The sequence below is a fragment of the Vigna umbellata genome, chromosome 3 (genome assembly GCF_029865625.1).
Source record: "Vigna umbellata cultivar VRB3 chromosome 3, Vumbellata_1.0, whole genome shotgun sequence".
Lineage (NCBI taxonomy): Eukaryota > Viridiplantae > Streptophyta > Magnoliopsida > Fabales > Fabaceae > Vigna > Vigna umbellata.
Genome location: NC_142167.1, coordinates 19,873,533 through 19,890,172, shown reverse-complemented (window position 1 = coordinate 19,890,172; position 16,640 = coordinate 19,873,533). Strand labels below are relative to the sequence as shown.

The 16,640-nt window shown below is 30.0% G+C and overlaps 2 protein-coding genes across 2 annotated transcripts; one reads left to right on the top strand and one right to left on the bottom strand.

The window, feature by feature from the left end:
- Window positions 1–2,574: 2,574 nt before the first annotated feature.
- LOC124839045 (V-type proton ATPase subunit E2-like) lies at window positions 2,575–4,190 on the bottom strand. Its single transcript, XM_047314786.2, has 6 exons — window positions 3,985–4,190; window positions 3,697–3,797; window positions 3,435–3,591; window positions 3,152–3,357; window positions 2,901–3,000; window positions 2,575–2,598 (listed from the first exon to the last, which is right to left on the bottom strand). The coding sequence occupies exons 1-6, from the start codon at window positions 4,084–4,086 to the stop codon at window positions 2,575–2,577; spliced, it is 690 nt and encodes a 229-aa protein (XP_047170742.1). The 5' UTR covers window positions 4,087–4,190.
- A 3,661-nt stretch (window positions 4,191–7,851) lies between these two features.
- Window positions 7,852–14,536, top strand: LOC124839044 (coatomer subunit delta-like). The gene is made up of 12 exons (XM_088108633.1): window positions 7,852–7,999; window positions 9,056–9,109; window positions 9,746–9,785; window positions 10,399–10,622; window positions 11,504–11,746; window positions 11,829–12,003; window positions 12,162–12,466; window positions 12,997–13,195; window positions 13,273–13,426; window positions 13,745–13,807; window positions 13,908–14,004; window positions 14,176–14,536. Exons 2-12 carry the CDS (start codon window positions 9,107–9,109, stop codon window positions 14,263–14,265), a joined length of 1,593 nt encoding a protein of 530 aa, XP_087964759.1. The 5' UTR covers window positions 7,852–7,999; window positions 9,056–9,106; the 3' UTR covers window positions 14,266–14,536.
- Window positions 14,537–16,640: the final 2,104 nt, after the last annotated feature.

Genomic DNA, 16,640 nt, shown 5'->3' with positions numbered 1-16,640 from the left:
TTATAAGACTCTTAAAAGATACACTATCAATTTATCTTTCATTTTTCACTCAAATTCGAAAAGAGCCTTGATTCTTATTGTTTTCTTCTACCCTATTTATTTTCCCATTGAGACGTTATTTATTTTCCCATTGAGACGTTCACCTTCATTTTTCAACTTCTCTCATCTGGTTTTTTTTCATTAGTTTCTTTTATTATTTTTATGTTATTTGGTAGGAACTAATTTTCATATTATATAACTAATACTTTTATATGATAACATATATTATAAAATTACATTTAATTAGTTTATAAAAATATGTACTGTGAGCTATAAAGTTGACTTAAGATAGAAATTGAAAGAAAGTATGGAAAAGATTTATAAAGTTGACTTAAGATAGAAATTGAAAGCACAGAAAAGATTATGGTTCAACTCTTTCAATAACTAAATATTAATATTTGTCAATAAAAAAAGAACAAAAATGTGTACTAAAAAATTAAATTTTGACAGGTTATAAAATTCACAAATTTGTCTTAAAGCCTTGGTTATAGATTAAATCAAAATATATATTTTAGCATCCAGCTAAAACCTTTTAAAATCAATTTTATTTTTATTAATATTTACACAATACAGAAGTTTTTTAAAAGTGAAGCATAATCTCAAATCTTATTTTTAGACTAAGGAAACTTTTTACTTAAAATAACGAATAAAAAATTAATATATTTTTTTAGGTTTAAGTTAATTCAGTAGTCATAATCAGTTTTTGTTATAGAATAAATGTTGATTACATTAAAAAAAACTCTGGATAGTTTTTTATAAATAAACATGTGATATTTTTACTATATTTATAATTTATTATAACTCTATATTAATCATAATTTAATTTTCTATCAGTATAATGCCACCCAAAGTTAGAATTTAAAAATGATAATAATTTTATATATAGTATTACATTAATATCTGTATTGTAAAAGTCACCAAAATTTATATTTATGTTTTACTTTTAATGAATTATTTACAAGTTTTTAATGATTATCGTAATACTTTCTATAATTAAGAATTAATAAAAAATATTGATAATAGTTTATTTTTTTGAGGTTCATTGGAAATATATTGTATAAATGTGATATAAGAATTATTATGTATATGACATAAATGAGAGAAGGAAATAATGGTGTTATATTGGCGATAATTATCTGATTTTATTTTACTGTGATTGAAAAATATTGTTAACTCTTATATTGTAAGAATGTTGGTAATATAAAGAATAATTATCGTATTGTACTACGTTAGGGCATGTTTAGAAAGAATGTCTCGTTTGCAAAGACATCCAACATTTATTAAATTTGCATACTCATGCATAAAATGAATTTTAGATGATAAAAGTTTAATGAAATTACTAGGGCGAAATTAATGTGAAGAAACACCATTATGACGATGTTATCGTAAGCTATTCATGTCATATAAATATGAAAGGAACTAAAACCATTTACTATCGTTATATATATAAGTTTCAAAGTTTTATTTTTTATGAAAGACTAAATAGATATTATACATTATCTTTAATACTTAATTTGTAATATTTTAATTAATGAGATAATCCAGTATGTTACAATTATTAGTATTTTCAAAATGAAAAGTGTAATATGATGTAATTCGTAAAAAAATCTTGTTAATGTAACGAGTTTAGTTTATAAAATGTTGAGTATATTAGAAATGAAACATGTTTTGAAAAGTTTAAGTGTCTTCAACTATAATATAATTTGAAAAAAAAATATTTTTTTAATCATTTAACTTTAATTAAAAATTAAAAATATTTTATTAAATGTTGATTCAATTCAGTCTTTTATCATAATTTAATAAAATTTGATTTGGATGATTAAATTCATACCTTTTTTAATTTAGAATATTAAATTAGACAAAAAGGTTCTAAAAATGATTAATTTTAACTTTCACTTTAAATGAAAAATATATATTTAAATTTTTTTAATAATTATATTTAGTGTATTTTACTATTTATACTGTTAGGAAAGATTCTCATTTATCTAATTTAAAAATAAGATGATTCAATTAAATTCACCTTAATAAGTTTGTAAACGTTTTCAAGTTTTTCCTGTACATAAAATAATTCTGTACTCATACGATTACATAATTATTCTTCTATATTTTAATTTAATGATTTTATAATTAAATACATAAATTTTCTAGCCATATTATTATTTGTATTTATCTTGAAAAAAGAAGTTGAAGTAAAGAATAATTTTTTTTCTTCTTAAAATAAACAGTTTTATATTTTTTTCATTATTAAATCAAAACAATCGTACAGAAAATAAAGCAAATGTTAAAAATGATAAAATTGTGTATAACAATTTTTTTAAGTAAAAATTGTGTCAAGATCAATTTTGAACTCTCGAAAGCATTAATGAAATATTATTCCTTTAGTTTTGCTTATTAAAATTTAAAAAATTACAACAACAAAAAACAAAAACAAAGGAGAGAGGAAGCATTTAAAACTTGGTCTAAAAGAAAAACAAAGTGAAATAACAACAAAAATGGATCCCTTGCTGAGAGAGTTCAAACTGCAGCATGTTGTGTTCAAGCTAACAACATCTTTCTTATCTGCAAGAACACCAATCAATAATAACAACACATAAATATAAGAAACGATACTTTAGTCCACATAAATTTTTATATTTATGTTGTGTCCACACAAATTTTTATATTTATTTAACATTATTTTCTTGTTTTTTTAAAAAAATATATAATTTTCTTTTATCATCATTTTATCCTAATTATGTGGGTTAAATAAATATAAAAATGTGTCATCCAACCATTACTCATCTAATTACGTGTCAATGTAAAAGTTAAATTTTTAATTGAAAAAATTGAAACAAATAAATAGGAGATTAACAAGAACATGCCTCGGGCAGTTTCTGTCGAAAAATAACATCCAACCGTGCATCGAGGGTGTTTTCCAGCACAATCTTCCCATCCTCTGAGGCCAACACTATTCCTCCAGAGCTTTATTGAAGCATTTGAGAACACACATAAGTTAGGTTTAACGCAATACTAAAATTATATTATTAGAGATTGAAGATTGTGTTCATGAAAAAAGTGCACATATAGTGTTTGTTATAATGACAGACAGGTAAAAACTAAGAAAAGAAGATACCAAAAAGGTTCATGGGAATCCGTGGCAGCATTTTTCTTAGGTGGTGGTGGGAGATAAACACGATCATCAAGGGTAATTTTAGGGGCTTGCACGTTTGCTTTCTCTGAATATTCTTTTTTGGCTTCCTCTATCAACGACTCAACTAGCTTACGATCACTCTCTCTGCATCTTATCAGCACAGATGGTTCCCTCAAACGTAGTAAACCCTACAACATATACAATGAGATTTTGTGTTTTGTGCAAAAAACTAAATACCATAATTATATGACTGTGCTTCAAATACCTGAACAATCATGTCTCTGACGAGTTTTTTGTACACTTTCTTGTCATTTGAGAGACCCGAAAGACCCGTTCTAGCAGCGTCCTTCATGGAATTCACTGCATCATCCTGTGCTTGAAGCACTTTTATTCGGGATGCATTCAATTGTGTTGAGTATTCACTGTTCATGTAATAAACAAGTTTTGTGAACATTTTAAAAATTTGTACGTGAAATCATTGATAATTTGTGATCAAAGCGTATGAAAAACGAAACGCACGAGCTTACATTTTTCTACGAACGTCAATCTGTTTGGCTTTTCGTTCATACTCTTGCTTGATTTTTTTCTTTTCAGCTTCAAGTATTTCCAGCTTCTCGATATTGAATTCCTGCAACGAATCAAAACAACAATGTGATTAATAAATCAAAATCCCCGAAGATAATAATAATAATAATCATATCAAGAAAGCACTAATATTTTCAAAAGTAAAGATCTAAATCCAAACCATTCAATAAAACATCAAAACAGTAATATTTTCAAATTTAAAAAAACAAAAATAAAATGTTCATATATACTTCTTCAGCAGCAACGGATATTTCATTAGCTTTCTCCTCGGCTTCTTGGCGGATGAACCTGATCATCTGCTGGATCTGCCTTGAAACATCTGCGTCCTTCATCTTTGTTTTCAGATTCAAAACCTGGGAAGATGTAATGAACTTTTTGATGATTTTTCAAACAAAAGAATGAAAAGAGAGAGAAAGGAAAATGTAACTATGTTTTAGTTTAATGTTTGTGTTATAATAAGTAAGTAGTGAGAAGTTTAAAAGGAGAGGAAAAACATATACAAAGCTGATAATACCATTAGAGCATTTATTTCGGTCTGTTTAGGAATTGGATCTTGAACAAATTTAACCTATCTTTGGAAATTTGAACAAGCAAAACAAGGACAGAAGAGATTAAAGAGAACAAAAGGTAATTAAACAAATATAAAATAAAATCCTCCTATTATATCCTTACGACATTTTTTTGTCCTTAAAAAAATCAGCAATTTTGACATTTTGTGAAAAAATCTTTAAACAATTTTACATGATGGTCAATTTTAATTACTTGACAAGATTTTACATCTAACATAGTTATATATTTGACAACTGATAATAAGGAATGAAATTAAAAAAAAAATACATATACATGGAGACTAAACTGCAAAGTTTATAAAACCTATATGCGTAATTAAATCATTGAATATCACACTATGGCATATTACTTGAAAACACAGGGAACACACATCTCATGGCCTCTTAAAAAAAATAAGAGTATTGAAATATAATTAAAAGTGACGATTTAAAATATACTATAAAAATTAAAGCATAAAATAACGTAATATATAAATATTAAAACGAAAATATGTCAATAAAAATATCAAATTAGTAAGTACTTTTTATATCCAGTGGTCTGTTATTTTTTAAGTTTTTTTTTAATTATGTATGTTTTTTAAAATACCTACCAAATTGATCATTATGCAAAAAATATTAAGTAATAGACTCAATATACCGACTTGTACCACAATTATTTAGTTCATTGAATTGGGTCTCTATCGTTTTTTAAAAACTTAATTATTTTTTTTTGTAAAACACATTCGTTTGATTTCTCGTGTGAAATTGACCATGACCCTAGTTGCATAAGAGAAAACGACTAACACAATATTGATGTGGTAGTTAAGATAGATATGTGGCAAATTGAATCTCTATATAAGTTAATTTTCTTACACACCTCATTCGTAATTCATAGTCTTTTGTCTCTTCCAAACAATCTGAGCACACTCTTTTCTCTACATAAAAGGAACTAAAACAGACAAAAAAAGTGAAATAAAATTATAATAATTACTATATTTTATAATTCACAAATTTTGTTTACTTTATTTAATTACCAGTTAAATAGTCTCGTAAAAAAATAATTTTAGTTTGATATAGTTTTAATTAAATATAAAATATAACCAAAACCAATGTTTTAGTTTAAATAATTTTTTCTGATTTTATTATTAAAAATTCTTAAACAATCTATACCTCCATATCAGTAATAAAGGAAATTTTTTTGTCATTAGTAACTACATTTTAAATTTAAAAGAATATTTAAAATGAAAAACCATTTCTCACTTTTACCTTTTTAATAACTAATTTTAATTCAAATAATAAAAAAAATTGTAAACACACATGTATGGATGACAAAAATACTTGTGCTCATGGGTATCTGAAGATAAAATCCGCGATCGATAATTGATACTCACAGATAACGGGTAACAGCTATTCTAATACTCGCTTATAAATGGGTCTGGTGCAGGTATTATTCTGCCCGTACTTGTGGGTATTCACTACCTGCAAAAAATAAAAATAAAAAAATAATTTATATTATATTTTATATATATATTTTATAATTTTATTTAAAAAATTTATAAAATATACTTTTAAAAATATCTGTGGGTATCTACGCGAGTACCCACGAATTTTAAAATACGCATAAATATTTTTTAAACAAGTATCTACGCGAGTAACGAGTGAGTTGCAGTGGAATTTTTTTTCCGGATTAGAAAGTGTTTGACCCGACCCTACCCTACCCGCTACCCAACCTAACCGTTGTCTTTGCTACATGCATGTAATACACAAATCCCTTTTATGCACACCCTTCAAACTCTTTCTCTTTGTTTTGATTTAAGTAGAAGTTTCTCCATGTAGTTTCATCTTAATTTCATCTCATCTTTTTCCCTTTTATTCTTGGCTAGGGTCGTAACACAACCAAAGGACGACAATTTCTCAAACTCCATTCGTCACGTATCATCCTTAGTGTAAGTGAATGTATATGTCCTTCGTTGAGCCACCTTGGAGTCACATTTTTCTTTTTCGGGTGTCATTAGAAAGTCTATTGGGAATCTCCTCCTTTTTGTGCTCCAAACCTTTGGAGTACTCACTTTAGTTTTTTCATGGTTTTAGAGGTACCTTGAAGCTTGCGAGTCTTAGAGCAACTTAGCAAAGGTGGATTATGTCCAATTCATGAGAGTTAATTAAACTTTTACATGTTGTGATTTTTTTATTTTAATTACCTGGTTGTGTTTTCTTAAGATGACAGTGGTAGTGTAATTCTGAAAATTTAGCTTGCTTAGAGTTTCATTGTTTTTGCTTGTTGAATTTGTCTTTGTATTTGCATTGAATGAGTGTTCAAATGTGTTGTGTGATTTTTTGTAAAAAATTAAGTGTGTGTTTGAAGTTAACTTGTGATTTGGTAATATGATTGGATTGGATGTTTTACTTAAGTAATTAGAACAACATAAAACATGTTTTTAAAATAAACCGTGTTAAGAAAAAGAAGAGAAATACCAATTTGATCAATGGACAAATTAAAACTCTACATTATCTACATGGGTTGTTATCACCATGAGTGTTACAAAGATAATGCTTAAGTGTCAACCTTAAATTTCAAAGTCAACATGAATAAAGTATACAATAAAATTCATTTAAAATTCATGTAAATAATACATATTCATACCTAAAATCAAATATTATCTTCTTATTCACGTCTAAATAATCTATCGTAACTAGTTTCATTTGCTCAAATTTAAGTTATTTATTCCTGAAAATTAAAACCTTATCAATAATTTAAACATATCCATAAACCAATAAAAATTCATTTTATCTTAAAAATAACAAATGCAAAATCTCTAATATCTATGCGGGCAAAATTTCTCAAAATCAACTTAATAAAAAAGACAATAAGAAACCTATTTTGAGATCAATTGTGAAAAAACAAACTTACTTTGTTATCTATTACATGCTATAAGACGATACAAATTTTTGAAAAAAATAAAAGAAGATAGAAAAAATAGAGAGAATATATATATTAAAGATATGGTGATTTTTTCTAGAACAAAAATTAGTTGATTTATTTTTTTTCTGTTTGCAAACCTATACTTCAATAATAAAATATTGATATTTTATCTCAACTAGATTAGTTTTAGTCTTAAACAATTAAATAGAAGCTTTTTTACACAATTTGTTCCAGAAAAATTAGATTTAAAAATTAAAAGAAATTAGAATTTTGACCTTTCTAAGAATTAATTCGCGACTATCTTATTTTGCATCGGAAAGATTTTAAATGTTGTTGTCAATTATTATTATGCTTTTTCTTATACTATTAACGAGATCATGATGATAATTTGATTAAAGAGATAATTAGTGATATATTATTTTAATGAATAGAGGACTCATTAATTTTTTTTACTTTTTTTTATCAATATAAAAAATTGAACTCACATATTTTCACTAGTTTAAACAAATAAAACAAAATTGTGACCAACTTCACTAATAATTCAATTTTGAAAAATAAATAAAATTTATTAAAAAGCGGAAACCATTCTCCTACACGACACGAGAGAGAAGCGAGCGAAAAGATGAATTTACGAAATCTATAAATTCCTGAACCGAGCTAAAAGGAAATGTTATATTGTTTTGGTTCCGTTTCATTTCCGATCATAACTATAAGCCTTGCTGCCAGTTTTCGTGATCACTCTCAGCTGCGCCGTGCTCATAGATCCAGCGCCAGGTGGTAACATTGTTCTTATTTCTTGCACATTTCGTTCCTTCGCAATGATTTCGTCTCGCTTTAGTTTTCGTGAGCGATAATTTCTTCCTTTTGTGTTTTGATTTGCTAAAAGAGATCCATCTGCACTTAATCTTGTATCATTTTCGCTCTAATTATGCGTGTTTGGGAATGTAGCCATTTTGATAGGATCAGGACGCCTATATAGGCTGCATGAGATTTGAGTCATCGTTGATTAGATTTAGACTCCACCGCATGGAATGTCTTATGTCGCTGTGTTTGGTTGCGTAGCTTTAGATTCGACAGAGTCAATTATAAATGCCGTGAAAACGAGCGATTTCATTTTATGTGGTTCTGTTTTTAGCTACTTTTGTTCCCTTGAGATGATAAACAATGAATTCTCAAGGCGGTCTTCCAAGGGTGTGTGATGTGAATTACGTTAGTCTACTATAAGAAAGAACTATGGCGCAAACTTCTCAATAAGTTATAAACTTACACAAAGCCAACTTGTGGAGCATGTGATAAGATATCTTCTGCAAATCAACTTCTATGGAAGTTAGTTTAACTTTTTGGAAAAACTGATTTTACCTTTCTTCCTACAAACGCACGACTTGCACCTGTGTAATAGCTGCCATTTTATGAATGAGTTTACTGTTGAACTTTTGAAATTACAGCATTTGTTGTTGATATTTTTCACTTAATAGACTTGAACCTTGATCATTTACACTGTTTCCTTTTTTTGTCAAGTGTCACTGTGTCTAGGTGTTGGTATTGGAGAATATATATGGTGGAATTTTTTTTAAATAATTTGTTGAGTTGATTGCTTTTCATTTTTTGGTTAATAACATAATGTGCCTGATTTCAAAAGCCCAAAGATATGCAAGGGTTGATTCTAGACCTGTGGGAACTTTGCCTTTACAGGCTTTTTGATTTTGCAAGCTTTCTCAACAATGACCGGATAAAGCTAGGGGGTGTTCATATTGACTACTATAATTGTATATTTGACATCAGGATCTGGCGGCTAGCGGCTGCTAACAACATCATGGATTTATTTTGCAGATTCAATTTGACACTGGAAGCACTCCCTCATCTCAAAGATCAAGTGAAAAGATGGTAACACTTTTGTCTCCTTACAGTCCCCTGGTTAAATATTGAAGGACTTGCTTGATTTGCTTGACTATTTAACATTAATTATTTGATTTTTCTTCCACTAAATTCTTTGAATTGTCACTTCTTTTACTTCTTATAATATATTTTCTTTGTACTAACTCCAAATTGTTATACATCTAGTTTTAAACCATGATCTCGAACTACAGCCCGAAGGAGCCTTCTAATATATATTTTTTTCTGCTTTGAAATTGAAATCTTGTATAAATATTTCCTCTGCATCCTCTGGTAACATTGAAGTTTGAATTTGCTTCAAGATTACTCTTAATTTTGGATCTTCTATGTGTGTTGTTTTTTCTTATTTTCATCTCAATTCTAGCTATGCTGTTTTGAATGTTTAATTTAATCCTAAATTAATGTTGGCCTTGACTGTCTGATCAATTTGCGTGTCAAAGGCCAACTGGATGTTACTAAAATGCGGGGTTGGGATTAGATTTAGACAGTTCACTTCTGTAACTGAAAGAAGTACTATTTTTTTACTTAGGAAAAATAATTCAAATGGAGGGAAATGGTATTCTCTCTTTCGATCTATTATTGACTTTCTTTATGATCAATTAAAACTTTGTTTTACTTGTTGATCAGGTTGTCCTTGCTGCATCCATTGTGAGCAAATCTGGAAAAGGTGAGTTTTTCGTAGCTTTCTACTAAAGTCCCTGAACTTTTCCTTTGAAAGAATAGTTGGCTTCTTCCTTTTTAGTAATTTGAACCTGAAAAACAGGCTATATGGTCTTAGGAACTAAAAAACATATATATTAGTCTGATATATGGTTTTAGGAACTAAAAACCATATACATTAGTTTGTTGATATGTAGGAATCTACTCTCAATACCATATCTTTTGATTTGGTTTGTGTTTCCTGATTTTTAGATAACCAAGAAACTAATATATGATGTATACTCCTATTGTTAAATTTGGTACGCATAATCTACATTTAGTCTATTTTTCTTGTATCTGTAATCTATCTTCCCTTTACTCTCCGTCAGCAACATAAGTGGAGTTACGAAATCCTTTTCTACTGAATAACTCAATATGTTAAGTTGTGTATGTTACTCAAATATTATATCTTATCAATTGGTCCATTATTTAATATTGTCAAATTCAAGATTAATTTTTAGTTTGTTCTGCAAAGCTTAATTTGCATCGTTTATAATGTTGAATTTGGTGGTGTACCTAAACAGAATGGATTCAACATCTATGCTCTTTTTTACCAGCGCACCATTTTGTGTTATTTGCAGTGCTAGTTTCAAGACAGTTTGTGGACATGTCTCGTATCAGAATTGAGGGTCTTCTAGCAGCATTTCCCAAGTTGGTAGGCACCGGAAAGCAGCACACATTTTTTGAGACGGAGAATGTACGCTATGTTTACCAGCCAATAGAAGCACTCTATCTACTTATTATAACAAACAAAAGTAGCAACATACTGGAAGATTTGGCAACTCTGAGACTCCTCTCCAGACTTGTATCCTTTTTTTATGCTTTATGTTTAATGTATTATGCCATTAGCTCAATTTCTTTTTAATTGCTTGGCTTTGTCTTGAACTTGGTGAGACTCGCTGCCCTGAATTTAGATTTGTTTTGTGCCCTTGTCTACTCATTTTGGTTTTCTTTTAGAGTTTTAAAGGTACAATAATCAATGTAGGATTTTCTTAGACATGGCATTTAGTATGTTAGTTTTTATAGGAAGGTTCAGGATGGTTTAGGATTGATCAATTGGTTAGTACTGCAAGTTTGGGATCTTCTTAAACTTTATCGGTCAGATTTAGAGTCATTTAATATCTATATATTCTTTTGCCAAAATATTGTGCTTATAGTTATAAGGCTTAATTATGTTTCAAATCCTTCAACAAATTGAGTATTTTTTATTCAGTTCCTATTTTTTATTTATGTATTGAGTACTCAATTAAATTTTTTAATTTTTTCATTAACTATATAGCTATTATCTTGTCATGTCATCTTGCTTACTTATCTTCACATGTTAAGAAAACATGTTAAATAATGACATCGTCATGCTCTTCAATGTCTTACATGTCATCCCCTAGATTGACCAAGAGGATATTGTCATTACCACTATTGGTGTAGGTGTCGATAGTATCCAACACTTTTTCAATGAAAGCAATACAAAATACTTGTTGTTTTACATTAACTGCAATATCGTTTTATATTAACTATAAGATCTCACATTTCTTAACACGTGAAAATAGGAGATCACGAACAAAGGGTAAAATAGCAGCCACGTTATCCTCTTAAATAGAGACTCTACTAAAAGTATCCAAATTTATAAGAGACTTAAAAGTTCATCAAGCATAGTTATAATTAGTTCATTCCTTAATACTTTTTTAGGTGCCTGAATATTCTTACTCCCTCGATGAAGAGGGTATTTGCGAACATGCATTTGAGTTGATTTTTGCATTTGATGAAGTCATCTCTCTTGGGCACAAGGAAAATGTGACTGTTGTACAAGTTAAGAACTACTGTGAGATGGAGAGTCATGAAGAGAAACTGCACAAACTTGTTATGCAGAGCAAAATCAATGAAACTAAGGATGTTATGAAGCGGAAAGCTAGTGAGATTGATAAAAGCAAGGTATGATTGGAGGGACTATGTTACATTGTTTTATATTCTAGGAGTGACATTATTTGTTCAAATTAATGTATGTTTTCTGCAGGTTGAAAAGAACAAAGCGGATAAAGGGGGATTTGGTCCCTTACAGTCACTAGGCTCTGGAAAAATTGAAAATAGCCTTAGTGATTTGAGCATATCTAGCAGCGGAACTGCTTTTGGAAGTGGCTCTGGTCTCGGATTTAGTTCTGATGTTGATTCCTTTCCTACCAAGTCTAAAGGTTTGGTCTTCATGAATTTTCATGAAATATTCTAGAATGCTTCTAACTGTAATAATGACTGGAAAGGCCATCGCAACATGTTGTATCCTGGCTGTGGTTTATTCTATATCCAAATTAAGATTTTCATCTATGTAGTTCTGTATTATTCCCATCCTTAGGTCGTCCTACATCATCTGCTACTGCTCCACCAAAAGGTCTTGGAATGAAGCTTGGTAAATCCCAAAAGGCAAATCAGTTTTTGGAATCATTGAAAGCAGAAGGTGAGGTCTTTCTTGAAGATGTTCAGCCAAAACTTGGCCAGTCTCAGGCAGCTGCCCCACCACCTACGGATCCCATCACTTTAACTGTTGAAGAGAAACTAAATGCGACACTAAAGCGAGACGGTGGAATCGGTAATTTTGATGTTCAAGGCACAATGTCCCTCCAAATTCGCAGCAAAGAGGATGGACATATTCAAGTTCAGGTATCACATTCTCACTATCTCTTTCTACCTCGACGTGTCTCCAGTGAGCTTCTGGTTTTCATAACTTTTGGTGTGCCTTAGTAACTTGAAAGGATCTTTTCGTGAACAACCATTAACTAATACAGTTGGATTACAACATATCAGTCTTAGTCTTCTGTCTTGCATGAAAAGAACTCACAGTTATGAATGAAGCATGATGTCATCATGACAACTAGGACAAAAATAAAAGGAAGAAAAAAAAGAAGGTGGATCAGATATATTCAGTTACGCACAAAGGACGAAATGATGTGGAAGATACTGGCGGTTAAAATTCCTGCAGGATGATATTAGTGCTGCTTCCGTAGTTTGATTAATATGAAGTATTTTGGTGCTTTCGATATGTCATGTATTGTTAGTTAGAGTTTAACTGAACAATTTTCGTCAGCATGTATTGTTAGGGTTTCTTGCTTGAGACGATTTTTAATTCAAAAATCAATTCTAGAGGACAATTAAAATTATGAGCACTTGCGTACTATGCCATGTTTTTACAGGTCCAGACTGGTGAGAATCAAGCCATTATTTTCAAGACACACCCCAACATGAATAAAGAATTATTTGCCAATGAAAATATACTAGGCCTAAAGGATCCCAATAGACCTTTCCCCACTGGTCAAACTGGTGGTTCTGAAGGTGTCGGTCTCTTAAAGTGGAGAATGCAAAGCACTGATGAATCAATGGTACCGCTGACAAGTGGGTTTACAACTGCTTTTCATATGGTCCACTATTTTGTATTTGTATTACCGCATTAATAACGATGCCTGTTGCAGTCAACTGCTGGCCTACTACTTCTGGAAACAATACTTCTGTCAGCATCGAGTATGAGGCTTCTTCAATGTTTGATTTGCGGGATGTTTTGATTTCAGTACCTCTTCCATCTCTTCGGGAAGCACCATCTGTTAACCAGATTGATGGGGAATGGAGGTGTGGGATTTCTTTCTTTACTTTTTTCCCTCTGAATAAATGTCAGGGCCAACATTTTTGTGGTTTGCATTGGACATTGCTGCAAATGAGCCGGTTTCTATTAAAATCAATGTGTTATGTTAACGGTTGGCAATCTTTGAAATGCTGACCGTCTTTGGATGAATTAGAAAGCTTCACAGAATCAACTCTGCTCCCCTCCCCTCCCAAGATCACCATCAGTCGATGACTTAGCATACATATTGTTTATGTTGTGAAATTATTTTATTTTACTGTTTCTTTCTTTCTCTCTTATAATCCCCTATAAAATTGGTTTTACAGGTATGACTCCAGGAATTCCCTTTTAGAGTGGTCTATCCTTCTGATTGATAATTCAAACCGCAGGTATGCTAAATCTTGGATGATCTTTTTAAAAGTTAACGTGCAGTATTTACTACTATGTTAAACTTTTCAACTTGCTTTGTCTGACGTAATATAATTTCAGTGGATCAATGGAATTTGTTGTTCCGCAAGCTGATGCATCAGCATTCTTCCCCATTTACATTCATTTTATGGCAACAGATACATTTAGCAAACTGAAGGTTTGTTTGTATTTTCAAAGTTAAATCCGAAACATTTATTTGCTGGGCAATCTTATATCATTTAATTCAATTCATGTGCCATCATCTAAAATAGTGGATTATAATTGACATGCCATTTTTTAATATTGATTGAATGGGAGCTTACACTTACGCATTCACTTCTCTTTGTAGGTCACCAACACCATACCGCTAAAGGGTGGTAATCCTCCTAAATTTTTTCAGCGGACACAGTTGATCACAGAAAACTACATGGTTGTGTGATTCATTTTCTCCCTCTTGAGGCTGAACCATGACAGGTTGGCTTTTACCAATGCGATTCTTTTACCAAAGGGTTTTCCTTCACCACGTTGCATCATTTATTAAATTCGACTCAGTTTATTTGCAAGCGCAGTCCAAAGTAAGAAATTTCACAATTTGAAACTTAAAAATCTCTTTTTACTTCTTAGCTTCTATATTTTATACGGTGGGATGCCATTCCCATCTCTCTGTCCTCTGAATTTGAGAATGGAATAAATAAAATATGTTGTTACACCGCAAAATAGGCAAAAGTTCTCTTTACTTTATAACAGAAACTAATCAGACGCGCTCCTTCAAAGAAATCATGCATCAAAAACCACTACTGATGGTGGATTTAAAATATTGGCCTGATTAATTGAGTTTAATTTTTATTTTACTCATTATCAAATAAAGGATTTTGTACTGTTATGATTAAAAATATTATCTCCAATTTTAAGTAATAATATTTATGAAAAATAAATAAATCGAACTAATTTAATAAATCTACGTAATAATGTTACATGAGGGTTATAGAATTTAGATATTCTTTTATAAAAAAAATCAAGTGAATAAGCTCATTTTAATCTTTGAGGAACTTTAATAATTTCATTTTAATATTTTCTATTACAAGTGTTTTTAGAATTCTTTATTTAAATGGGATGTATACGTGATTTTCAAAGTAGTTATTATAAAAACCAGTAATCTAAACCTATATGACAATTTATTATTGGATTTATATTAATTATTAACTAGGAATTCACTTGAATTAAATGGCTGTTATTTATGAGTAAGAAAAAAAAAGATTTGTGTTCTCAAATGTATAGCTTGATTGTGTTTTCGCAGTGTGATGCTAACACAACAATTGACATAAAAAAAAAGCTTTTCCTCTGATTTGACACAATCTCTCACTCTATTTTTTTAAAATATTTAAATATTTACTTTTTTTCCCATATAATATTAGTTATTGAAAACTGCAAAGTAATTATTAAAATTCACTAAATATGTATACTACGACTTACAAATTTGTAATATATTATAATTGAATTTTACTTCAATAATAAAAGAAATTTGAATAATAAAATATTTTAGAGAATATATTAAGATATTTCTGTCTTATACAGACCCAACTCTCGCGTATTAGATCTAAATCAGAGATGAAGAGCAGTATAAAAGTACAACAGGAAACTTTCTGCCCCGGTCTCGTGCTGTATAATTTCTTCAACCAAGTTTGTTTTTATTAAGGGTGTTGCTCCCTCCACCCCCACACATCTCTTCCTCCACCTCCCCTTTACTATTTTGCCCCTTCCTCCACCTTTCCTTTACTATTTTGCCCCTCAGTAAAATTTTATTTTTAAAATTGTTGTTTTTTAATTTTATTCATTTATAATATATTTCACTGATAACCTACGTAATTTCTTGTATGAGTAAAATATTTTTCTACAAAGCTTGGTGATCGTGAAAAGAATTATCAAACAATCTTCTTCTTGTTCTCGGTGCAGTACGTGGTGCAGTGCGTTTATGGTGTAGTGTCCTTGTCGTGGTTCCTCTCCAGGTACGTAGTCATAATCCTTCAAATAATCCTAAACCCTAAATCCTTCCCATACTTCCAATAATCCTTTTAATATCCAAGCCTATAATCCTTGCATGAGCCGCAAAACGTAGTAAAATAAAAACGAAACGTAAAAGGAACACTGCCTATGGACGGATGACATCCTTCAACGGATGTCAACATCCGTTGAAGGCAAAACGGATGTCGACATCCGTTTTGCCTTCAACGGATGTTGACATCCGTTGAAGGATGTCATCCGTCCAGAGGCAGTGTTCCTTTTACGTTTCGTTTTTATTTTATTTGTTTATTTTATTTACAGTAATTTATATTTAAATTTATAATTTTAAATGTTATATATGGTTAGTTTTTAAACGTAATAATTTTGTTAAAATATGAATTTGTTAAAATATGAATTTGTTATAGGTGGAGAAGAAGCTTAACGGAAGAGAGAAAGGTAAACGAAAATGGAAGAGAGGAAGAGGTGCAGAGGGAAGTAAATCAGAAGTTTTAAATAAATTAAAATATTAAAATAATAAAAATAAAAAATTTTAACTTTTGAGGATATAATTGTCATTTTAGAAGGATATAATTGGCATTTTAGAAAATTGGGGAGGTGGAGGAAGAGACGTGTGGGGGTGGAGGGAGTAACACCCTTTTATTAATGGATCAAGAAAAAAAAAGAAGGTTATAGTAGTTGTTGGGGTGCCCTTAGTAACAAGTGTACTGCTTCGATTTAACTCGGCCTACTTTCAATTTTGACAGGAATAATTGAGAACAATTTCTTTCTGCACCTCCATAACTTTCATTTTAC